Below are 26,298 nucleotides of genomic sequence, written 5' to 3'. Positions count from 1 at the left end.
TTCATGAAGTAAATATTATGTAAATAAACCCTACACTTCTCGCTATAAATGTAATCAAAACCCATTTAAATGCAGAAACTGATTGAAATTATTGATTTTCCCACTAAAAGTTAGAGAAATCTCAGCCATGTTTATACCAAAATGTTACAGTTTCACATTATCTTGAAAAATCTTTGCAAGAAACGAACAAGCAAGTGAATATGTACATTCCCTGAGTAAATATTCTGGCAACAAACTATACATTTCTCACTAGAAATGTAATCAAAACTCATTTTAATGCAAAAACAAACTCAAGTCATTAATCTTTCCACAAAAAAATGAGTGAATGTCGGCCATATATATGTTTTTTTTTCTTCTCCCAGCTGGAATCTTGAAAGTCACGTGACTAGGACGTAAAACAATAGAAAGCGTATAGGCAGGAGAAACGTAACAGTACCACAAAAAAATGGCTATTAATGTACCTCCACTACGTTTTGCAGTGTGGACCAACGTAGTGGGGGTACATTTTCCCATGAGATTGGGTTGGTTTAATATGAAACAGATCACTTTTAGTTGATAATGATTTAGCCCCACAGTGATAGCTACATTTTGAAATTGTCACTTTTTCATCATTCATATCAGACTTCATCAAAACAAGGAAAGGAACCCAGCTTCTGTCATCACCCTTCTTATCCAAAATACAATGAAGGATTTTGCACAATGTGTAGGATATGAGAAATCCGATATGTACATCATATTGATGTGACGAGCGCGGTGGCAGACCGTACATCAAAGCGCGCTTGCCGAAATAGCTCAGTTGGGAGAGCGTCAGACTGAAGATCTGAAGGTCCCTGGTTCGATCCCGGGTTTCGGCAAATGCCAATGTTGCACTAAAGGATGTACACGAGTACTTGCTCTTCCAAAGCGGTTCAAGTATCTCAAGGGCTATGCTTCACCTCAAATGGTAAAAATATAACTTTTAACATACAAGGACAGTTGAGCACAAAGGTCAAGCTTTTCATTTACACTGCAGTCAACTCAACTTTGCGCTATATTTTACAAATACATCTATGTGTTTGATCTATTAATGTGTCATTCCAACAGTTAGGATAGCGTCAGACTGAAGATCTGAAGGTCCCTGGTCCAGAGGCCTGGCATGTTGTTTATTTTGTGGCTTATTACTTGATTGTTCCAAATGGATTTAAGGATCTCATTGACTTTGCTGCACCTCAAATAGTAAAAACAGGACTTGATCAAAGTAGGACAGTGAAGCACAAAGGTCAAGGTTTGCAGTTACACTGCAGTCAGCTCAGCTTTGCATTATATTTTATAAATACTGTTATGTCCCTGAGCCATTAATATTCCAGACTATATGACTCCTTCTGACAGCACCAGTGTTTAATATGAAACAGTCCACTTTTAGTTGATAATGATTTAGCCCCACAGTGATAGCTACACTTTGAAATTGTCACTTTTTCATCATTCATATCAGACTTCTTCAAAACAAGGAAAGGAACCCAGCTTCTGTCATCACCCTTCTTATCCAAAATACAATGAAGGATTTTGCACAATGTGTAGGATATGAGAAATCCGATATGTACATCATATTGATGTGACGAGCGCGGTGGCAGACCTTACATCAATGCGCACTTGCCGAAATAGCTCAGTTGGGAGAGCGTCAGACTGAAGATCTGAAGGTCCCTGGTTCAATCCCGGGTTTCGGCAAATGCCAATGTTGCACTAAAGGATGTACACGAGTACTTGCGTTTCCAAAGCGGTTCAAGTATCTCAAGGGCTATGCTTCACCTCAAATGGTAAAAATATAACTTTTAACATACAAGGACAGTTGAGCACAAAGGTCAAGCTTTTCATTTACACTGCAGTCAACTCAACTTTGCGCTATATTTTATAAATACATCTATGTGTTTGATCTATTAATGTGTCATTCCAACAGTTAGGATAGCGTCAGACTGAAGATCTGAAGGTCCCTGGTCCAGAGGCCTGGCATGTTGTTTATTTTGTGGCTTATTACTTGATTGTTCCAAATGGATTTAAGGATCTCATTGACTTTACTGCACCTCAAATGGTAAAAAGAGGCCTTAATCACAGTAGGACAGTTGAGCACCAAGGTCAAGGTTGACATTTACACTCCAGTCAACTCAAATTTGCACTATATTTTACAAATACAGCTATGTCTTTGATCCATTAATATTCCAGACTATATGCCTCCTTCTGACAGCACCTGTGTTTAATATGAAACAGTCCACTTTTAGTTGATAATGATTTAGCCCCACAGTGATAGCTACATTTTGAAATAGTCACTTTTTCATCATTCATATCAGACTTCATCAAAACAAGGAAAGGAACCCAGCTTCTGTCATCACCCTTCTTATCCAAAATACAATGAAGGATTTTGCACAATGTGTAGGATATGAGAAATCCGATATGTACATCATATTGATGTGACGAGCGCGGTGGCAGACCTTACATCAAAGCGCACTTGCCGAAATAGCTCAGTTGGGAGAGCGTCAGACTGAAGATCTGAAGGTCCCTGGTTCAATCCCGGGTTTCGGCAAATGCCAATGTTGCACTAAAGGATGTACCCGAGTACTTGCTCTTCCAAAGCGGTTCAAGTATCTCAAGGGCTATGCTTCACCTCAAATAGTAAAAATATAACTTTTAACATACAAGGACAGTTGAGCACAAAGGTCAAGCTTTTCATTTACACTGCAGTCAACTCAACTTTGCGCTATATTTTATAAATACATCTATGTGTTTGATCTATTAATGTGTCATTCCAACAGTTAGGATAGCGTCAGACTGAAGATCTGAAGGTCCCTGGTCCAGAGGCCTGGCATGTTGTTTATTTTGTGGCTTATTACTTGATTGTTCCAAATGGATTTAAGGATCTCATTGACTTTACTGCACCTCAAATGGTAAAAAGAGGCCTTAATCACAGTAGGACAGTTGAGCACCAAGGTCAAGGTTGACATTTACACTCCAGTCAACTCAAATTTGCACTATATTTTACAAATACAGCTATGTCTTTGATCCATTAATATTCCAGACTATATGCCTCCTTCTGACAGCACCTGTGTTTAATATGAAACAGTCCACTTTTAGTTGATAATGATTTAGCCCCACAGTGATAGCTACATTTTGAAATAGTCACTTTTTCATCATTCATATCAGACTTCATCAAAACAAGGAAAGGAACCCAGCTTCTGTCATCACCCTTCTTATCCAAAATACAATGAAGGATTTTGCACAATGTGTAGGATATGAGAAATCCGATATGTACATCATATTGATGTGACGAGCGCGGTGGCAGACCTTACATCAAAGCGCACTTGCCGAAATAGCTCAGTTGGGAGAGCGTCAGACTGAAGATCTGAAGGTCCCTGGTTCAATCCCGGGTTTCGGCAAATGCCAATGTTGCACTAAAGGATGTACCCGAGTACTTGCTCTTCCAAAGCGGTTCAAGTATCTCAAGGGCTATGCTTCACCTCAAATGGTAAAAATATAACTTTTAACATACAAGGACAGTTGAGCACAAAGGTCAAGCTTTTCATTTACACTGCAGTCAACTCAACTTTGCGCTATATTTTATAAATACATCTATGTGTTTGATCTATTAATGTGTCATTCCAACAGTTAGGATAGCGTCAGACTGAAGATCTGAAGGTCCCTGGTCCAGAGGCCTGGCATGTTGTTTATTTTGTGGCTTATTACTTGATTGTTCCAAATGGATTTAAGGATCTCATTGACTTTACTGCACCTCAAATGGTAAAAAGAGGCCTTAATCACAGTAGGACAGTTGAGCACCAAGGTCAAGGTTGACATTTACACTCCAGTCAACTCAAATTTGCACTATATTTTACAAATACAGCTATGTCTTTGATCCATTAATATTCCAGACTATATGCCTCCTTCTGACAGCACCTGTGTTTAATATGAAACAGTCCACTTTTAGTTGATAATGATTTAGCCCCACAGTGATAGCTACATTTTGAAATGGTCACTTTTTCATCATTCATATCAGACTTCATCAAAACAAGGAAAGGAACCCAGCTTCTGTCATCACCCTTCTTATCCAAAATACAATGAAGGATTTTGCACAATGTGTAGGATATGAGAAATCCGATATGTACATCATATTGATGGGACGAGCGCGGTGGCAGACCTTAGATTAAAGCACACGTGCCAAAATAGCTCAGTTGAGAGACCGTCAGACTTTTCGGGAATCCCACAGGTCCCATGGCATGGGAGTCAGTATTAGTAACGATGACGTGATTGGGACGGTACAGGATTAAACATTAATGGGAGCAGATGGGAGCGGGAGCAGACCAATATTAACTAAAAAAAACAAGGATCGATGCCAAATAATAAAATATATTAGAAAGAAAAAAATCCAGTACTGGCGCCGCCATTTTGTAGTTTTTTTCCTTGAAGCCTACACTATAATGCGAGTCAGAAAAACTACACGACCCAAAAAACAACAGTGTTTCCGCTATGGACCCTTCATAGAAATTCAGATTCAATGTATTGGCAGAAATCTTATTGAAGACAACAATAATGGGAGCGGGATGGGAGTGGGAGTAATTTCACCAGGAGTGGAACGGGGGAGAGTCAACTAAACTTTGTGCTATATTTCACAAATGCAGCTATGTGTTTGATCTATTAATGTGTCATTCCAACAGTTAGGATATCGTCAGACTGAAGATCTGAAGGTACCTGGTTCAATCCCGGGTATTGGCAAATGCCAATGTTGCACTTCAGGATGTAGCCGAGTCTTGCTCTTCCAAAGGGGTCGAAGTATCTAGTCTTTTGCTTCACCTCAAATGGTAGACAGTACTTTTAACATACACGGACAGTTGAGCACAAAGGTTAAGGTTTTCATTTACACTGCAGTCAACTTAACTTTGCGCTATATTTTACAAATACAGCTATGTCTTTGATCTATTAATATGTCATTCCAAAAGTTGGGACAGCGTCACACTGAAGATCTGAAGGTCCCTGGTCCAGAGGCCTGGCATGTTGTTTATTTTGTGGCTTAGTACTTGATTGTTCCAAATGGATTTAAGTATCTCATTGACTTTACTGCACCTCAAATGGTAAAAAGAGGCCTTGATCACAGTAGGACAGTTGAGCACCAAGGTCAAGGTTTTCATTTACACGACAGTCAACTCAAATTTGCGCTATATTTTAAAAATACCGCTATGTTTTTTATCCATTAATATGTCATTCAAACTGTTAGGATGGTGTTGGAAATTTGTAGCCGAGTTTCGAAGACCAGTTGCGGCGAGAGCCAAAGATATTGGTGAGTTAGAATAAACCCATTTTTCTTTGTTGAGCTGCAGTGAGGTTAACTGTTCAAGGAATTATTGTTTTATTTTCATGTGTAGGTATATGGTACGACATTCTGAGAGGAGTGGCAAAAGTTGCTGTTATCATCAATGTAAGTAAAACTAAACAAATCCACAAAAACAATCCACTGGACTTTGTTTACAAGTTTGAAGACGTTTCTCTTCCCATCCAGGAAGCTTTTTCTGCTGGTTGACCTGCTCGTTCGGTTCAATTTGCATGTTTTCTAATTGAAAACATGGCTTTGTTTTTGGTCCACTCTATAAAACCTCAAAGTTATTGCTATTTCTGACAGTTTTATTGAAAGAGCTTCCTGGGTGGGGAGAGAAAGGTCCTCAAACTTTAAAACAAAGTATAGTGGATTTTTTTTTAAATTTTTTGGAATGACAATGACCCGGATTACTGAGAATCTTCACCAGCATCTGTAAACATGTATACTTTGAATTAGATTATGCCAGACCTTTAACTTGGAATATTTCATAGGGTGTTCACCTTTTGTATCATATCTCCAGCTGTGCATGGTGTATCGGGGTCGGGGGATCCTCCCCATGGAAAATGTTGAAATTTAGACTCTGAAACACTATTCCCTGCACTTTGAGTTGGAATGCAGCTCACATTTTGTCTTTGTTTCAACACCACTTTAGTCCTGATTATTGGAGGTATGTGTGCTTGACTAGAGGTGGAAATGTCATAAGGAATACATGAGATCATTTTTATACAATATTATGTGTTAGCCCAAAGATGACTCCACTTTGATATAAGTTCAGGAGAACTTTTATTTGTTTTTCTCCACCATAAACATACAGCCAACATCCTACAGTTAACACCCACGCCGAACAGAGGAGCCATAGCCAATCCTGCAGAGCCCCCTAGTGGGCTGGCATAGAATTGAACATAAACAAAAGACTAACAATCTCACTCTCTTCTTAAAAAAAAAACAACAACAAATAAACAAAACATACATAAAGAATTGAATGCATCAAAACAACACATAGCAAAGCACAGCTATTTAGCGATACTGCTAAGCCAATGTTTCTTTTTTTTAACAAAAAATTTGAACAAGTTTCTTGCTACATTTATGATAAGGTCCAACAGCCTTCATAAAGACCCTTAAGTAACAAGGTTGTGGATGCTCCCTTCTTTGTCAAGCTTAGTTTTTGACCACAAAACCTGATGAACTCTCTTAGTTTGGATCTGTTCTTTAATAGAACTGATTTCCAGGCGTAGCCTTTTCTCAGCAACAAACTTGGTTGACATAAGCGCTTGGTTGACAGTGCGGAGACAAAAAATAGCATTATCAATCCCCTCTGACATAGCCAATGTTTCACCTGCAAGCGTGCTTCTAACAATCCTCTTAATCCTTTTTGACTGCCAAGAAATGGGAGAGAATAGATCGTTGACACCCATACAGACAATGAGAACCCCCCCTGAGTACCTCCGTCTGAAAGGTTCCCAAAAGATGCATCAGTAAACGTAACTATCTTTAAGTTACTGTTTTTGCCAAGATGCTGAAAATTCAGTTCAACTGACTTGGCTTTGAGTTTACACACAACTCTGTCTGTTCTGTACTGTGGCCTGTTTGAGACTGGATGCCAAATTACTTGCATCAAACATGACATCAGGCCTGCTCTGTCTTGCAGCCCACAATAGTTGGCCTATCTTTGACCTGAGCTGCTCTCTCTCCTCCTCAGTGAGAGGGGAAGCTGACTCTGCTGCTCTAGAGGGTGAGAGGTTGATAGGCTGCAGGTTTTGAATGTATGTCTGTTGATGTATCTTAACCTTGGTACCCAAAGTAACAAGGTCCACATCTACATAGGAGAATGTTTCATGAGCTTCATGACCAACATTAAACTGTGATCTAAGGTTCGGTATGACTGACTCTGAAAAAAACTGGGATCCTCCCCATATAAAATCATCAACATGACAAGCAAGGACACCCATAACATTCTTGCTCTCATCAAGCCAGTAGAAAACTGCAGGATCAACCTTAGACACAACACCTCCTGCTTCTAACATGATGCTCTTTACTCTGTTGTACCAATACAATGAAGCATCTGCTAGACCATACACACATTTTCTCAGCTTCCAAAGCACACCTGTGCTATTAGCCTCTGGAGGTGGTTTGATGAAAATGTCTCTGCATAGTTCCATTCCTTGTAGGAAAGCAGATTTAATGTCCATGGAGTAAAGTTTCCATTGTTTCTGACATATCACTGCCACTAGGAGTCTCAGTGACTCTGAGGCACAGGTAGGTAAGTCCTTTTGTAAGTCAGAAACTTGTAGTTCCTGGAATCCCCGTGCAACAAGCCTTGCCTTTGGTACTAATCCATTTTCACTTTCTTTCATAGTGCACACCCAGCGAGTGGAGATGCCCTTTTGACCTTTGTCCTCAACTTCTTCAAACATTTGGTTTTGTTTCGACCTTTTTATTTCATCCTGCTGCATCCAGTGAAATATCTTTACTCAGAAAAATATCCTCATGTGTATCCATTTCAGCAACATTGCCAATAAAATCCCAAGAAGTTTGAGGCTGTGACATTGCAAACTGCTAATTAATAATATATAAACACCTTTAAATTTGTACAGTGGGTACATTTAACATATTGGTCCACAGAGGTGTCAAGTAACCAAGTACAAATACTTCATTACTGTACTTAAGTACACTTTTTAGGTATCTATACTTTACTCTATTACTTTTTTTTCTTCCTACTTCTGACTTCTACTCATTACATTCTCACACAAGTATCTGTACTTTCTATTCCTTACATCTTTAAAACAAACGTTATTCGTTACTCTTGGCTTCGGTTTAATGTTTATAAATATTTATTTCACGTCATGTGCTCCATCCAATGCAGATAATTGGTTCCACATCTAGTGAAAACTAGTGTCATTGGATGAGTCATATAACGCAAACACTCATTGGTTAGCTAAAGGAAATCATCAGAAGCAAGCAGGTGTTCTTCAAACTGCAAACGTGAATTGTCTATGCCATGCTACAATGTAGGATTCAGAAAAAGAGGTTGAAATGTCTGAAAGGTCGGACACAGGCGAGAGCGTATCTGGAGATGGAGACCAACAAGACCTCCCTCATCCTTGGCTCTATCTCAAAGACTTTTTATAGATAGTTAAAAAATTCAACTTTCAATTGATATAGTGGCATCTGGCTGTTTTTTTTAAAGGTTACTTTATAGGTTTACACTTTTAGTAGTTTTTGGAGAACATACTTTTTCACTTTTATTTGAGTAAAGAGGTCAAGTTGATACTTCAACTTTTACCAGAGTGTTTTTAAACTGCAGTATCTATACTTCTACTTAAGTAATAAATGTGGGAACTTTTGACACCACTGTTGGTCCTTTCCATTCAGATTTCCTTCTATAACGAGCCAGATGAATAAACAATGTGAGCTGTTGTAAAGCTAACACACATGACCTCATACCGGCATCTCAGCTCCCCAAAAGAGACCAAACCACCAACACATAGAGTGGGTTTGTCCCAGGCCTCTGCTGCAGTGAAGGTAGCCACTGTAGCTGCTGATGAAGGGGCCATTTATCACGTGTTTTTCCACGGTTTAGTCAGACAGGAAGGCAAAAACAAACTCAAAGCCAGGGCTGTGCTTCAGTTTACCTAAAATGTTGTGACTTCAAGGAAACCCTTTTCCAGGAAATGACAAAATAAATAAATTAGTGCATGTGTCTCTCATCATTTTAGATGCACCAAACTGAAAATCCAAAAAGGAAAAAAACTGAAGAATGAGACCACTGAGACAAATTAGGACGATGTTTTATTCGTTGAAATGTGCTGTCTGGTCACATCAGGAGTCAGAATCTGGAACAGGTCCCAACAGCAGGTATCTGTGTTTAGTTTGCTGTGTTTGTTGCATTCAGTAAACGGTAAAACAGTGATACAGAACCACATTTATTCTTGAACTTCTAACTTTGTCAGTCCAATTCCAGAAATATTACCCACTCCACCCTTGATAAAATGTCAACATTTTCCAAACCTGTCAATATAGACACTTGACCTTTCCTTATTTCAAGACACAGAGGTTTTTGAGATCAACCCATCAGTTTTCTTTGAAAAGCAAGCCAAACATTGACCCTAAAAGCCTCACCAAACTGCCCCCTCCCCCAAAACCACTTATATCTGAACTACTTCCAGCTTCACGATGGATCAAGAAGCATCTTTGCAATGAAGTATGACGATACTCTAAATACAGCATGAACCCTCCCCAGCAAACAGGCTTCAATGAAAACATGCTCTACGTGTCCTCCTCGGTGCAGTCGGCTCTAAGAGCGCAAACACTCAGCAAACTCATAAGTGGAAAAAAAAAAAAGTTAAACACTCCCAAAAGAAAATGCTGCTCCAACTGAAATGAATTGCTTCAACTGGTAACAAGTAATTGAATCGAGTTGATCCAACTAATTTTTTTAAGTTTATAAATTGAAAACTAAAAATTTAAGTTGGGCTCATTCAAATTCTTGTTACCAATTGAAGCAAGTTATTTTAATCGGAGCAGGATTTTCATTTTAGAGTGAAACTGCCTGCACTGTGCAAGTTATGGACAGATCCTGCTGTTCAGAAAATTACAGATAGGATATTTACAGTGAAACACTGTTCTCATATCAGTGGAGATGGAAAATAAGGCACAATTTTGCACTGGGGAGTGATAAATAAGGATCAAGTGTGCAAAACTACCGTAGATGCTCACCTTCTAGATTGATTAAAATACCCCTAAGGTGTAGCTCAGGGGGGTATTCAGCACCTTGCAAAAATATTCACACCCCTAAAACGTTTTACTTTTTGTCACACTCACAAACTTCAATGTATTTAAGTTACGTTCTAATTAATTAATGCTATGCCTGATTTTGAAATAATAGAAAAAGTAAAGTGTGGCATGTGTTTGTAATCAGTCCTCCTCAACCGATACTTTATAGAAGCCAGGTTTTGCTTTTGCATTGCCTCTTTGCTATGTTTTTGCCAGCTTTGCAAATGTACTCAGTGGCTTGGGACACAGAGAGTCTGTTAACTTTGCTTTTAAGTCTTGGCTTTAAAACCAATCCGTTTAGGCTCATGCTACCTATTTATGGTTGTGAGTCTGCTGAAAAGTGAACCTCTACTCCAGCATTGTCTTTTATACCCTTTCATAGTAATCAACCCTGACCAGATTTCTTGTTTTTAAAGAAGAAATAAAGCCCACGGTCTAATGCTGCCACCACCATGTCTTTGAATGGGAATATTGAATCTCAGGTTATGGTTCTGCTGTATTCTCTCTCCCTTTTTAGATCTGGGTTTCCTGGTTTATGATCAGAAAGCAGGTTGTCTGTGTGTGTGGCAGTTAACTCAGATATGTCCCCCCCACCCACAATCCTAGCTAGTTCGTGATTGTCCCTCTTGCGTTTTGGCATGGAATAACATAGCGCAGACCACGCTTCACTATTGGGCAAAAATATGCGCACCAAACTGCTGCAGGTGTATAACCAGCCCTTAAGGCTTTGAAAGAACAGCCCGATTCATACCGACGCATTTTATCAAACAGGTGACTTGTGACGGTAATTAGTTGCTTTAGGTTTTATGTATAGTATCATAATTAAGGGAGCTATGTACAAATGAACAGCATGCTTTACCTTGACATAATCATAATCTATTTAGTGATGCTTGTTGAGTCTGATCAGAGTTGATATAAGGATGGATGAAAATGTGAAAGAACTGAATATTTGAATACTTTAATTTATTTTTATTGTACTGATTTGAGCAAAAATGTGACCTCTTCTCTTTTACAGCTCTACATTGCTTTGTTAGTCTGTCACAAAAAGTCATTTGAAATACATTGAAGTTTGTTGTTTCAGGGGTTTAAGATGCATGGCACTGTTTCCCTCCCATCTCTTTTGATAGGTTGAAAAAAGAAAAAGAAGTTACAGAAATATATTTAAGGTGCACTGGATTCAAATGATTAGCACAGACATGAGAGAAGTCTCCAAAGTGCATACGTGCCGATTATTTCAATCCAGGGTGGCTGAATCAGGTTTCTAATACTATGTTGCCCTGGTGGCACCGTGGATATCATACTTACGGTCGCGTTGAGATAAAATGCTGTATCAGTTATCTATGTCACAACCAAAAAGACTGATATCCACTGTGTGGCTCTAAAAAGGAGGAATCTAAGAAACTACAGCACTTTTAAGGAACACAGATCTAGAAAAAAAGGTAAATTTAATAAAAGGAAGGATTGAACTGAATTCACCCTTCCTGAGCTCTATGCATGTGACCCTGCAGCCTCTAGTAAACAGTGCCAACAGATTAACTCCAGGATGCTGAATCATAAATAAGATTTGTATTTGAGGACTTTACCTTCAGAGGAAGCAGGATGACATTCAAAGATCAGGAACATCAGTCAGGTTTTTTTTTTATTATTGTCTAGATGTGCTTTCATGAGTTTATATACAGGGTAGGGCATGCTATCTTTTTGGTCTGGCATTTGTATTCGTGTCCATGCTTCTTTAGAAGGAGGTTCCTTTGTGGCTCTCTGTTGCATGTCCTTTCAGTGTCACTCAGAGCTGCGCCCTCTGTTCCTGTTGGCTGCTGACATCTTTACTCCGTCTCCTCAGGAACCTTTTGTGTAGCCTGTTGCTGTTGGCTCCGGCTGGGGAGAGAAAAGGTACGCATGCTGATGAAATTATATATATCTATATATATATATATATCTATATACTATAAATCCTCTAATATAGGCAAGGGGCCTTTATTTCACTCAGGTAAATCTTGGTCCTGGTCTTTATTGGAAGAAGGCCAGAAATAGAGGCAGGCCTCTATTTCTATTTGATGAAAACAGACTACCAGTGGAATGAAAAAAAAAACAAGATTTTTTGTGTCTTTGAACCTATAAAATACTAGGTTCATTTACTGAAAAAGTACAGTTACCATAACGGTATACAGAACATTATTCAGACATCTTCCAGCAGCTGCGATTTTTCTGTGCGGCAATATGAAGAAAAAAAAGACACAGAATGGAAATCTTGGCCAAACTGACTTGCGAAATGAAGTTTTAAAAAGAATCAATGGAAACTGTTCTGCCATCACAGCAGCATTTTATTTGAGGCAGGCTAAGTGGAAGTGGGCTACCAGTATCATATATTTCAAGGGAAATTCAGAACAATGAAGGCCAACGAAATTCTGTCATTCTAATGCCGCCTGGTTACCACCAGACCTAGCCTCGTGAGACCATCCTGATCTCGCGAGCTTTTAAGGTTTCACTCGCAGATCAGTCTTGGGACTCCGTTAAAGAAAATTTGGAGCCCTTCTCCAAACGAACGTCCAATCAGCGTTGGCTTTGAGGCGGGTTGAGGTGTGACGCAACGAGAAGCGCGACAGTTCAGTCTAAAGAACATGGCGGCTTCAGCCGATGAAACTAGCGTTAGCGTGGCTATCGAGCAAGTTTTATCGGAATTACAGAGTATTTCTTCACTGAAAGAAGAGCAAAACACTGCTCTGGAGGCTTTTCTTAGAGGAAAAGATGTTTTTGCTCTTCTCCCGACTGGTTTCGGCAAGAGTTTGATCTATCAATTGGCTCCTCTTCGTCGTCGCTCTGTTAGTACGTCATATGCTTCGTTGATCTGATTGGTTTATTTGGCCCGTCTATCACCAACATAGGCCAATCAGCTAACCAGTATTTTTGCCCCTTCCCAAAATTACTTCAACGGAAGGTTTCCAGATGGATATGCTGAGCAAATCCATCTGGCGGAGTCAGGTTACACCAGACCTACTTGTAATCACATTTGTCTTTCAGATTAGAACGATTGTGTGGCTGGTTATACTCCTGCAGAAGTGTGTCACAGTGAGCTTGACGCTATATATATATATATAAAGGCATGAAACAACAAAAATGGACAGCTGCATGTTTGAAACAGCTTGTGTTTCCCATGTGTGGCCTGCAGGGATTACTGCTGAAGTGTTATTTTGTAATTTCTGTGTTTACAGATAAAAATTTAAGTTTAAAACACTAATTTGAAGACTTTCTGTCATGATCTGTGCTGATAGCTGGCCTAAATTATTAATTTCACTCATCTTTCTAACTTTGTCCATTCAGTAATTATGACTCATGTCATACACCTGTGTCTGTTCCTTTATATTTGGTCCAGCCCAGCCATCGAGGCCAGATCATTGTTTGCTTTTTGTTTGTTGTTTGGTTTATTTCTAAAGTTCATGTCTTTGTTCCTGGGTGCCAGTGGGTTGAGAGGTTTAGTGTTTGTCTCGTCTTCTGATCATGTTCTGCCCTTTTTAAGTGGAGCGCTCAGGGTTTTGGCTCGGAACGCTGGGAAGGTCAGTTTTATTCCCGTGAGCCTGGTTCCTAAGAGGAGACCAGTTTAAAGACTTGCAGAAATCTTGGTACCACATCTTGTCTCTGTTCCCTCAACCACTGCCCCTCTGCATCTGAGCCAGCCTATCTGCATTTATGCGTGTCTGTCTGGCCACGCTTCTTGACTCTCTGAATCTGTGAACCGTCCTGAGCGCTCTGTGGATTCCTCAAACCCTATTTCTGTCTGTTCCTGTGTGGATCGGAACTCCTAATCGAGCTGAGGACTACTGGATCTCAGAACTGGGTTGGTCCCCTGTGTTTGCTACATTGGTTGGGGACACCTTGGAGGACTCTGAGTTGAAACCCGTTCGGCAGTCCATCAGATGGATCCTGCCTTCCATGCAGATAATGGACTGAACAGTTAAACCAGGTAAGTGACTCACATGATAATCATCTCCAATCAGATGATCATGGACTCTTGCCTGTGTTTCTCCCACCAGAGAGAATCAGTGATTGGGCGGTGCTCCGCACCCTTTTCCCCGCAGTCGCTGCAAGTCCACAGCTCCACAGCAGTCTGTTTCTGTTCTGTTTTGTTTTAATAAACGTTTTGAACTTTCCTACTGACTGTCTTACCTCGAATACTGGATCCATCCTTTCCATTTCATGACATTTCCTCCTTTAAAACTCACCTTCTATGCACTGCACCAGTGGCTCTTCCCACTGTCCGTTTGCCAGACAGTGTATGACTGACAGGTGGCGCTGTGTGAAGCCTGGGTCACACTGATAGCGGGTTATAGAGTTAATGGGGTAGCTCTCTCTGCTGCTGCCCATCGGGCTGCCATGTTCAACCTCTGGTGGTTCTCCACACGTGACTGACAAAAGATAGAAAAAAAATAACATCACAGCCTAGAAAACCATTCTGAGAGCACAGACCTCCACCAAACAGCAAATTTTGCCCCGAAATGTGACTTGAACACCTCAAGTTTTTGCTACACCTGTAGCTAAAACTTGCACATGTTCTGGATCATTAGTAAATTTAAAATGAATTTGTTGCCATGAGGTGCACCACTGTTTAGATTAGTGAGAAGATGCTTGTTAAAGGAAACGTCTGGTCACATTTAGAATTCTAATTTCTGACAGTAATTTAAGTATGAAATTATTACATACTGTTCAATAAATAATATGTGTTTTAATTCAGAGTAATTTTCATTTGAATGTGCTTTACTGGAGGCATCCATGTTTGTCAAAGAACACTACTACCACCTACTGGTTTGTGACGTCACAGTGCGGTATCGGCTGTTGATCAAGTCCCAGTGCTGTATCTGGTGTTTGTCACAACGCGCTATTATCCAAGTCATCCTGAAAACATTCTTCTTCCAAATGTTGGCTACATATTACGGGTTTTTTCTCTGGCCTGAAGTTCGATGGCAAATCCTCCCTCTTCAAGTTGGCAATCCAACGACCAACCCGTTCGTGGAGGATCAGGAATCAGAAAGGTTAAATAACTAATTTTTCTTTCATTTTTACCCGATGTATTCCAGCATCCAGCTGCCATGCACGTGGGCATTGTCAGTTTCACTATAGCTCTAGTGAATTTCAATGGTGAAGTCCTCTGGAAATCTTCAATAATTGTTGTTGATTGCAGATGTGTCTAGTAGTTCCCATTGATTAAGCTTGTAAAGCGGGGAGAATGGCGCTAGGTTTACCGCACCGTGACGTCACTGCTGGAAGATGGCAGGAGGGAGGGGTTACTATATCTAGGCAAAAATGGCCGCTCCCAGACTCAGTGATCCTGACGAAAATAATTTTTATTATTTTACTGATTAACGCTAAATTGATGAAATCACCGCAAACGTATTAGTTTTAGGTATAAATAATGATCCATTGATTATTCCTTGCTAACCAGACTTTTTCTTTAAAATGTAACATGGCAGTGTGAGATTAAGCTATGGCAGTAAACATAAAAGACATGGGAAATTTTTAACAGAGAACAGTTTGGTAGTACCAGCTCAGACGGAGAATTAAACATCTAGATATTAGCAATAAAATGCATTAAATCAACACAATCTTTCATTGATGTACATAAAAAGAAGTTACTCTTGAACTTTCAAGCCTCAGCCTGTTTAGAGGATGAGTGATTTTGTGACTAGTCTGCATACCTGGTCCAATCTTGCAGGTGTAAGGAAGGTGGTAATTGCAGGGCACATCATTCCACTCGCCGCCTTCATGCCAGATCATCACCACACAATCCTCACCAGAACCAAAGTAGTTATCTGGCTGGTTGGGCCTCCAGTTCTCAAAAGTCTGATCAAAACATCGGATAAACAGCTGCAGTTTTATCAACATTTACAAAAGTCAAACTAACCAGCCGCCAATGACAACAGTGAGCAGCTGAGTCCAACTCACCAGAGGACTCCCGTCTGTCCACTGGAAAACATTCTGCACATCTTTGTCATTAAGTCCGATCCACTGGTAGTTCTCACCATTGGCTGGAAAACAGCAAGTTGGTACAATTCAGTGCAAATATTACTCACCATGTAGTAGAATGATAATATTCATAACTTAAAGTCTAAAAGTGTGGCAGGCATGGCTTTTTAGCACCATCTTTTGCTTGAGTTACAATAAGTACAATTTAGAAACAAACTTTCCTGACCCGATTGAGACTAATTGAAAACATAAAAGTATCTAATTTCTGCCAAAACATATGAATTGGATTAAGATTTGAACCTTGATTGGACCATTTCTAACCATTTTTGATCTCAACTGCTTCACTGGGGTTCTTGTTCCTGTTTGGCTGTGACATCAACACCTTTGTTTATAAATGTTGGAGATCTGCCTGTTTTTCAGTGTAGTCCTGTTTCTCTGACTGTGACTGGCTGGGTGTGCTCTCTTCTTTTCCACTGTTGCTACATGCATGCTTAGTAGGAGGGACTACTTTCGAGCCAATGAGTCAATGCAATCAACCTGTTTCCTTAGATAGAAAACTTTTAATCTATTTGACTGTATGATCTGGTGAACTGTAAAGTGCCTTGAAATAACATGTGTTGTGAATTGGCGCTAGATAAATAAAGTGAATTGAATTCTCTGGCACCAATCCATTAAAGAGGCATTATTATTATTTTTTTTACTTTTTTCCCCTTATGTGGAGTTACCATTGGGATCTCGGTCGAGCTGGATGCCAGTCGCTTCTGAGTATCCACAAATCTAGAATATAATGCTTCAATGTTTGTTAGGTCAGTCAAATTTAACATTGATGCACTTGACCTCACATCTGCAGAACATCGCCGGAACTTCCGACCCGAAGCAAATTAAGGAAAATAGGCTGCAGACCTAAAATTCGACCCTGAACCACCCAGATGACTGTCTGTTTGCTTATAAGCTAAAACTTTAATTTTTGCTGTCCTCTTACCAGAGAAGCATGGTCTTTGCAGGGTCCCCTATATCAGTGGATCAATGTATCAGTGGCTCCACAAGTACCACCATCCTGCATCTTTTTTGGTGTCTTCAAATTACCACACATCTGACTAATATGCTTTGAAACTCTGCAGCTCCTTCACAGTATCCAAAAGCCTTTTGGTAGGTTTGCCGTTTTACAATGCTATTTTTATTTTTGGGTGGACAAAGCAGTTCTAACTAAAATGTCCATGGATTGGGATATTGTTTTTTTATAACCTCTGAGGTTCTTAAATCTTTATGACTGACCTTTCTGCTGTGTTCCTTGGCATTGAGGTTTAACATTTTCTGTAAAAAATATCTGATGGTTTCCTTGGATTTATACTGAGATATATCAATATGTCTGTTTTAGAGTAAAAGTGGCTAAACACAAACAGAGACACATTTTGGACTTTTTCGGGTAAACTATTTCAGAATCCTTTACTGTCAATCCACAGTTATACTTTGTGTCGGGCTATGATATTAAATCTGAACAAACACATTCAAGTTAGTCTTTTAAATGTGAAAAAAGTGATGGAGAATTTTTTTTAAACACAAGGTTTGTTTTGAATGCTTTTGTAAGGGGCTGTAAATGATGCCTCATTGTCATTAGCTTTCATTTATATGTGCAACCTCTGCAAAATCTTTCCCATTGCCTGGCTTTCAGGGATCATATATGAAGGTTTAGCTAAGAATCTGCTTTAAACTACTCACAGTTGACAAACTGCTGCTCCTCCTGTGAACCAATGCTGACCAGGTGGCCTCTGAAGTCCTTACAGTACTGCTCGGCTTCAGACCAGGTGAGTCTGTCAGTGGAGTGGAGATAACAGCTGCCAGCAAACTCTATCCAGCCGTCAGGACAGCCCTCTGTCGCCAAACACATTTTGGAAAAGCGTTACTGTAAACACTATGTCTGATTATATAAGGTGACAAATTATTTCATCAGCTGCTGTCGTACTACAGTTTGTTTGAATGGAATAGAATGTGGAATGGAAATTGTAATAGAGAAGAAATAAGAATACAGAAAGATAAAGAATACAAAAATTAAGAAAAAAGAAGGACTGTAGTTAGGGCAAATTTACATTATAAGAAAAACATGTCTTATTAACAAACTGAAGGACAAAAAACAAACAAAAAAGGAAAGTAACTGAGTGAGGCAAATGTAAAAACACAAAATGTTTATATGTAATTGTGCATAAAAAACACTTACAAGAAAGGAGATACTGTGCAAATACGGACTTAATATATATGATATAAGTCATAACTCTGCCAAAAGTGCAAACCTTGTCATAAATTTTCTTGTCCTTGTCACAATTTTGTTTTTTTTAAACAAAAGTATCCTACTATCCACGTACGATTTCAACCTTTTATTCATAGGGATTAAACACTATGAAGGCCCCCAACATGTTCTTGGCATCCGTTAAAACCCCCCTGCTCTCTTACTTTTATTAGCCTCGTGAGACCATCCTGATCTCGCGAGCTTTCAAGGTTTCACTCGCAGATCAGTCTGAAGACACTCCGTTAAGGAAAATTTGGAGCCATTCACCAAATGAACGTCCAATCAGCATTGGTTTTGAGGCGGGTTGAGGTGTGACGCAACGAGAAGCGCGACAGTTCAGTCTAAAGAACACGGCGGCTTCAGCCGATGAAACTAGCGTTAGTATGGCTATCGAGCAAGTTTTATCGGAATTACAGAGTATTTCTTCACTGAAAGAAGAGCAAAACACTGCTCTGGAGGCTTTTCTCAGAGGAAAAGATATTTTTGCTCTTCTCCCGACTGGTTTCGGCAAGAGTAGCCTGGCTTGTGGTTGTGTTTTCGTCGTCGCTCTGTTAGTACGTCATATGCTTCGTTGATCTGATTGGTTTATTTGGCCCGTCTATCACCAACATAGGCTAATCAGCTAACCAGTTTTTTCGCCCCTTCCTCAATTACTTCAACGGAAGGTTTCCAGATGGATATGCGGAGCAAATCCATCTGGCGGAGTCAGGTTATACTTTTATATCCTAGATGCATGTGAATTTGTTTCTGTGGCTCATGCCAACCCTTTTCACTTTAAAAGAGGAACTAATCAAAAACTCGAACTGCCTTTGACAAAGCAGTACTTTTTTTCTTTGTATCTGCGGCTAGAAATGTTAGCAAAGCATCTTTAGGCTGTTCGCTCAAAGTGTCAGATTTGTAACTCGGTCTAAGCTAGGCTTACGCTAGCTTCACTGTTATATTGTTATATTTAGGAAAGTGAGGCTTGAATGAACTCTCATTTATGGTTGAACAGTTTTTCTTTTTTTCATTTGACCTTTGATCTCCAGTTGACCAGTCATCTTTTGTCCAGCATTATGTTTCTACAATTATCAGTTGATGACACAGATGGCCGTTGGATATGAAGTCTGAATTAAACTCTTTAGAGAACAGCTATTAGTCTGAAGATGCATTTCTAAAGTTAGTAACCACAACTAAAGAAAACAGTAGACATGCAAGTAAGAGACAACTTACTGTACACGTGCATAAAAAGCCTGTTAAATATGTATGTATGCATCAAATGCTTAAAATGTAAGTAGAGAGGATTTTACATCTGTGTGCTATTTATGTACTATTACGTGTGTGCACTTTTGACAGAATTAGGATTTTTTTACTAAGATTTTGGGAAAAGTGATGGTTATTAAAGTCATATAGCCTCTTGGAGGAAGAATCTGCAACAACACTACTTTGTGCATTTTGGAGCAGCAATTTTTTGTGAAAGGGACTGTAGTTTTGCAACTGCTTCATGCATGGGCTGACAGACATTCTGAGAGAGTGACTTTTGTCCGAACCATAATACCCTAAATACATACCTTGATTGACTATAGGATTCTTCAAACCCATCGGAGTCACTAATGAAACTTCAGGAGGTGTGGTTGGCCTAGCAAAGACTGAGTCAGGGATGACTGAATAAACCGGAATGTCAGTCTCTTCATCAGAATCTCCAGATCCCGATTGGTCAAAAGTGGGAACATATTCTATATAAGCCTTTGTAGGAGCCGCTCCGCTTCCGGACATTGGTGTTGATCCTCCACTGATTTCAGGAAGGATTGTTGACCCGCTGCCTTCCCCGCTTATCTCCACCTTACCCCGGCCCTCTTCAGTAAAGACAAGTTTTTGTTCAATCAAGATGTCTACTTTATACTTTAGAAGAGGGTCTCCAGAAGAAGAGCCGCTTCCTGAAACACCGGATGGAAAACCGCTGGAAAAGCCACTGGAAAAGTCAATGGGAAAACCACTAGGAAAACCACTGGGAAAACCACTGGAAAAACCACTGTAGTACCCCGATCCAGATCTGGACACCTCTTGGTCTCCAGATGGCTGAGGTGTCAGGTCAATTCCACTGTAATCAATGAGTGAAATACCAGAGAACCCACCAGAACCAGAAGCAGACATATCTCCTGATCCAGAAGTACTTGATTCCCCACTAGTATCGATTCCTCCCTGGTTAACCTCCTGCTTTGTGTCATTTTTTATGGTTTTGGACAAATCGACCATCTTTCCATTCACAAAGGTCACCACGGTCTCATCACCACTTCCACTACCACTGATGTCCCCACTTCCACTGCTGGAACCTGATCCTGGTGTAAAGCTGCCAGATCCAGATTCAGTTCCAGATGTGCTACCAAAATCTCCAGAGGTGAAGAAATTTGTACTGCCCCTCCCCTCCTCTGGGCTTCCAGATGCAGACGGCTCGCCAGAAGATGAATCAAAGTGCCCGCTGAAGGTGATGTCCTGTCCTGACCCAGATGTGTCACCGTTGGTGGTGGATGTAGAAGATTCTCCAGAGGGCCCTCCGCTGCCCGAAGGCTCAGCTGAACCAGAACCTGACCCATCAACTGGAACTCGTGGGGGAGGGGATTTGTCTGTAAATGCACAAAGGAGATGTGATAATGAGCTTTGATGCTCCGAAATTTCCATTGCAGCTTGAATAAGGATATACTTTTTCACTCTTTAAAAAGACCGAAAATTTTGTTTTTTTTTCAAAGACCTCTCCTAAAAAGAAGAGTTCAATTTATTCCACTGCATGAAGAGGCGTCAAAAAGTCTTATATAAACATTCATACGATTCAAATTTGTGTTGCTTAGTCATTTGCAACAGGCTCACCTAAAGGAAAAACTTGACTTGTACTTATCGTCTCGTTGTCAAACACATCTCCGGTGGTATTCAAAGCAGTTTCATTGTATCCATCCATATCCGTTTGGTCTAAAAAAAAAACAGGAAAAAAAAGCTACGTAAAAGCTTTCAACACAAAAATTTGTGTTAACAAAATTTAGGTTTAGTCATCATCAGGATAAATGAGAAAAGGTAATGAAATATGAGTAATTGCTGCTTTTTTTTCTTACCGGGTGGAGCAGAATCAATTGTTATGATGATTTTCTTCTCGATCCTATCTTTAACTGAATCCACAACAGGAATGTGAGCTGAATAAGACATAAATAAGTAAATCGGATTTACTATTAATGATGAATGATGAATACTTGTCAATTTTAGTCAATAACAAAATATTGAGATTGTCTTTTCTGTGTTATTTGTTATAGATTTGCAGTCTTTGCTGTGACATATTTAAACGTCCATTTAGGTTTTAAACATATTTAGTTTTTTCTTCTTCTCAGGGCAGTATGCTTACCCAGGCTATCCTTTGTACCATCATTTATTCTTCATACAGTTGAATATATATGCCTCAGCACTTTGCTTAAGAAACTAAGTTGCACTTTAGCACTGAAGTGTTTTTGGCTCATGTTGACTAATAATGTATATTACCCTTTCAGCTGTTTATCCTGAACTATCATGATTCTAACCTGACTGATCACTGGTATTTACATTGTGCTCTGCTCATGGTGAGAGCTCATTAATCCCACGTGTGTCCACTCCCAATCAGTGCAAGTCAGCTAACCTTTTCCTCTGGCTTTATAAGCCTTTACAGGTGATCCAGTCAGTGCCAGATGTTTGAAAGCCTTAATTTGGGTAGATTATCCAGCGTTCTTGCCTTGCCTTTCCTGCCTGACCACGTCTTGTTTTGTGTCTGGATTTCCCCATCTCATCTTGCCCCTCCTGGATTTTCTCGCTTACTTTCTGTTATTCTGGACCACGGCCCTGTTTTTGATTGCCAAATACGTGCTTCAACCCTCAGCCCCTTGTATTTGTTTGCGTCCACCTGCCACCACAGTTCTGACCCTGCTTCCATTCTCTAAACACATATTCAAGCCTCATTCCCAGATCTGTTTGCCCATCTGTAAGTGGTTTCTGCTTTCAAAGAGAGCTAGTCTGTCTTGCCTTCTCTTGACCTGCGGTGACCCTGCTGTCAGCTCCTACTAAGGAACCAAAGCAAAAGATTCATGCCTTTAACAGAATTCCGAGAAAGAAAATGGCTCTTGTGAGTTTTCTTGAAATCTTTAAACTCATCTCAGTCACTAACCACTCTCTCTCTCCCCAATGGATCCTGTCGCTTATGGTGTGCTTTTATCAGGAGGATTTACTGTATTTTTAATATAACTTTTTAATGTTCACATTTGTGTGTAGGTAAAATCTCCGTTCCTCAGTCTGTCTGTTCATTTTTAATGTAACCCACTATATAACTTCTTACACTAGTGTCATATGATTAAATAAAAATTATGATTTCATTTGAGATTTGTAGATCGTTAGAAATGGAATCTAGGGAAACTCTTGAAACTAAAAGGTGTTTTAGTCCATCCACTGACTCGTTACATCAATAACCAAGAATCTTTGACCTTCCATCTGAAAATATCTGTGCATGTTTTTCTTCTCCTTTGAAGCTTCTTTTTTTTAAACTGTCTGCAGCAAATCTCCAAAAATAACTCTCGCCACTGCTTTGGATGCATTCAGTGGTCTTTCTAGATAAGCCCATGGTGAGACTTAATCAAATGAAAGGTTTTGAAAGTAATTTAAAATCTGTAACAGTTCAACCAATTTTCCTACTGCCTGTGCGTTTAGAGAGTGAAATTGGTTAAACAGGCTTGAAAAAGAATGCAATTCTTAAAACACAATCAACCCCCTTGACACACACCCACACACTCACACACACCAAGAACCACCCAGCCTGCAATGATTGAATCAGTTTGAATAGCAAAATAGTTTTTATGAACATTTTTTATTTCATTAAAAAAACTTTTTTGAGATTAAATTTTTTTTTTACATGTATCTTTTTCAAATCCCATTTTTGAAGACTGACAGATCCAATGGAAGGACGATTAGGTTTGTAGAAAAATTTATATTTAACAAAAAACTTTGTTATATCTGATTTGACTGTATGATCTGGTTGAACTGTAAAGTGCCTTGAGATGACATGTGTTGTGAATTTGGCGCTATATAAATAAACTGAATTGAATTGAAATTGAATTTTACCTATTCTCGGCTGATGAACTTTTGTTGGCATGGTAGCAATCAAACCTTTCTTATAAATGTTGTATTTGTATGCATGTGTTTGTCTTTGGTTGCACAGACTGGTCATAGAGCTTTGAAGGCCTCCTTCTGTCACCCTAATCTACAAGCAACCACCAAAGTTGCTCTATCAGGCAAAAATCTACACAGCATTAATATGAAAAATTAAAGCCACACTGTTTACTTTGTTACCTAAAGAGTTGAAGCACATGAGTTATTTTGAATGACTCCTCAGTCCAATGTACAGCACTTGACACTATCAATGTTACGAGCGGGGCTCTCCTCTTGAAATGCCATATATGTAAGAATGTGAGAAGACACACCAACATTGGCCAGGTCATGGAAGAACGTATCGCTTTACAGCCAAAAGCTCTTATATAGTCATGGAGCTAAGGCTCTACTATTTTTCCACCTGCTCAACTACTGGTCATGGCTGAGGCAAGAAACAAGTTTAAACCTTCTGAGGGGGCCAAAAAGGGAAAATGTGAAAGGGATTGTGCATGTGAAAATCAAGAGTCGATCTTGGCAAAGAGTTTGTTCATTGGGGCAGGCTGAAGCAAGAAGCTGAATGTAAATCCGCATTTCTAAAATAGAATAGAATAGAATAAATTTAACTTTATTGTTATTACAATGTAATGACAATGAAGTGTAAAGCAATGAAATGTAGTTTGCACCTCTATCCAGAAGTGCTATACAGGATATACATTTTTATTTACATGTGCACAGGGACTATGCATGTATTGGCTATAAACGATATAAATTAGACTAGTAAGTTAACACTTTGCTCCTACTATATAGTCATATATCTTTCTTATTATTTTCTATGTTTAGTAGAAGCTGAATATGGGCATAGAAAGCTAGCAGCCTACATACAAAAGCTAACCTAGAGACCCCGTCCAACCTAGTGGCGGGTCACTGGAGCTCTGCTGTCAGTCCTCCTCGCCACACGACGCTTTCCGACCTGCCTGAAGGGCTACTCTCCAGAGAGCAGCAGCGTTTCCCCACCCTCAAAACTGAATCTAGATGCCTATTATGGTCCCCAATCAAAAGACACGGGAGGCTGAGCGGCTGACTGTTTGTTGACTGGTTGTTGCAACAGTGCTGCAATGATTGTGGCCACTGGGGAGCTAAACGCCCCTAGTGGCCAAAAGGTACACAGTGTGCCTTTCATTAATCTCACAACATAACTATGACACAGCAACGGCTATCAAAATATATTTTTTTAGCTGAAAACTAAAAACTAAATTTCAATTTTCCCCATAATGTCTGGTTTTCGATTTTTGCTACAGAAAAAACAATTGTATTGATATTTTTGTATAAACATGTCATTTATCTTTTTGAAATAATATAAAAAATCTGACTTAAACATGTCTGAAATGGATAAACAAACATTTTTAAAAAGCCACCAGATATCTATCCATTTGTATTATTCACTCTTTTTTTAATCAAGTCATTTAAAGACAGTCCATTCTTTTCTCCAAACTAAAAACCCCACCCTACCCATTCTAACCTTTGAAGCAGTAGGCATCGTAGCGTGAGTGCTCATCAGGAAATCCCGTCTGGTTGGGGAAGGTGTAGATGGTGTGCACCCCGGCCTGGCCACCTCCACAGTAAGATTTGGGGGTTGTGATGGGGTAACGGACGCTACGATCCTTGAGCCAGCCTGGGCGGCATTTGTCCAGTCCTCGTTTCCAGGCGGCGTACAGCTGCCCCGGCGTGGCCAGGGTGCTGTTCAGCTTCTGACAATGCTCCACAGCTTCATCGTAAGCGAAGCTGTCATAGTCGGTGGTGAAGAAGACCTCACCTGGCAGGTAGAATCATGCATGAGGACATTCAAAGGGGGTTCAGGAATAGACAATTATTTTCTCACTGTTAATAATTTTTGTGTTGGTTTTCTAACTTTTGACAATAACTATATTTAAACCTTTCGTTGTAACACCTGTCCTGCTGAGAGTAACCCACCAGTGGCCCTTAAGTGTAGAAGTTTTTCTTACCCACAAAATATATATTGTGTTAAGCTAACTTATGTTATAAACATAATTAAAATTACCCTTAAAAAGATAAAAAAATAAATATTTCTCAAACGTCTCTATTGAATATATAGCTACAGTGTTTGACAGTAAAAAGTAAATACATTTTTACTTTGTAAAAGGTTAGTTAACAAGTAAGTAGGTTTGCATGTTTATCTCAAATAGCATTACCCTACTCTGCCTACTGGATCTGGTTTCAGTTTATTCTGCAAAAGCCCATGATTCCAGAGGAATACATCTAAAACAAACTCACTCATAAGCAGTTCCTTTTCTCAAAGCCCCCCCAACCCCCCAACCCCCGTTTCAGCATAATCAGCATTGTATGCAACCACTGCAAAACACTACATTCAACATATAAACAATTTTACATTGTTAAAGTCATAGGGAAATGGCTGTTCCAAACATTTCCGAATTCTCCCCAGCGGTGCCCGACTTTACACGAGTGAATAAAGTGAATGTGATTGGTCGTTTATCAAGGGGGCGGGATTGTTGGGGCAGAAGGTTCGCACGCAAGTTTGGTTGTGGCCGGTGTCTCAGAAGCATCTTGCTAACCAGTTAGCAACTTAGCACTAGAAGTTTCCCAATGAGAAATTCCACCAAGTAGCACTAAATAGGTGACTTGAAAACAACACTGTCAAGGAACGCTATGGACAGCGGAAACATGCAAGAGGAGGAGAGTTTAGTGTCGGAGGTCGTGGATGAGTCTCCTCCATCATACATTTTTTATTTAGAGGAGGAAGGCGGGGATGAAGATGTGGAAGAGGACGCCAGGGCGGCAGAAT

At 39.7% G+C, this 26,298-nt stretch overlaps 1 protein-coding gene and 4 non-coding genes across 5 annotated transcripts in view; 4 read left to right on the top strand and 1 right to left on the bottom strand.

Annotated features, from left to right (window-relative positions):
• Positions 1 to 781: 781 nt before the first annotated feature.
• Positions 782 to 854, top strand: trnaf-gaa. Its single transcript has one exon. It is a non-coding gene; the product is annotated as a tRNA-Phe (tRNA).
• Positions 855 to 1,631: 777 nt separating this feature from the next.
• trnaf-gaa lies at positions 1,632 to 1,704 on the top strand. The gene has a single exon. It is a non-coding gene; the product is annotated as a tRNA-Phe (tRNA).
• A 777-nt stretch (positions 1,705 to 2,481) lies between these two features.
• On the top strand, positions 2,482 to 2,554 carry trnaf-gaa. The gene has a single exon. It is a non-coding gene; the product is annotated as a tRNA-Phe (tRNA).
• A 777-nt stretch (positions 2,555 to 3,331) lies between these two features.
• trnaf-gaa lies at positions 3,332 to 3,404 on the top strand. Its single transcript has one exon. It is a non-coding gene; the product is annotated as a tRNA-Phe (tRNA).
• A 6,751-nt stretch (positions 3,405 to 10,155) lies between these two features.
• acanb (aggrecan b) overlaps positions 10,156 to 26,298 on the bottom strand; it is a 31,549-nt gene continuing 15,406 nt past the window's right edge. Inside the window, exons 10-18 of the mRNA XM_038301302.1 lie at positions 24,997 to 25,290; positions 21,431 to 21,508; positions 21,192 to 21,290; positions 19,898 to 20,950; positions 17,783 to 17,935; positions 16,043 to 16,125; positions 15,796 to 15,940; positions 14,326 to 14,508; positions 10,156 to 11,983 (exon numbers count right to left, since the gene is read on the bottom strand). Of these exons, the coding sequence (XP_038157230.1) occupies positions 11,892 to 11,983; positions 14,326 to 14,508; positions 15,796 to 15,940; positions 16,043 to 16,125; positions 17,783 to 17,935; positions 19,898 to 20,950; positions 21,192 to 21,290; positions 21,431 to 21,508; positions 24,997 to 25,290 (2,180 nt within the window). The 3' untranslated portion in view covers positions 10,156 to 11,891. The remainder of the gene's footprint in view (positions 11,984 to 14,325; positions 14,509 to 15,795; positions 15,941 to 16,042; positions 16,126 to 17,782; positions 17,936 to 19,897; positions 20,951 to 21,191; positions 21,291 to 21,430; positions 21,509 to 24,996; positions 25,291 to 26,298) is intronic.

This window comes from Cyprinodon tularosa, unplaced genomic scaffold, assembly GCF_016077235.1.
Source record: "Cyprinodon tularosa strain WSP-4 unplaced genomic scaffold, ASM1607723v1 ctg465, whole genome shotgun sequence".
NCBI classification, from domain to species: Eukaryota; Metazoa; Chordata; class Actinopteri; order Cyprinodontiformes; family Cyprinodontidae; genus Cyprinodon; species Cyprinodon tularosa.
Note: the sequence above shows the minus strand (reverse complement) of the source record. Positions and strands in the feature narration are given on the sequence as shown.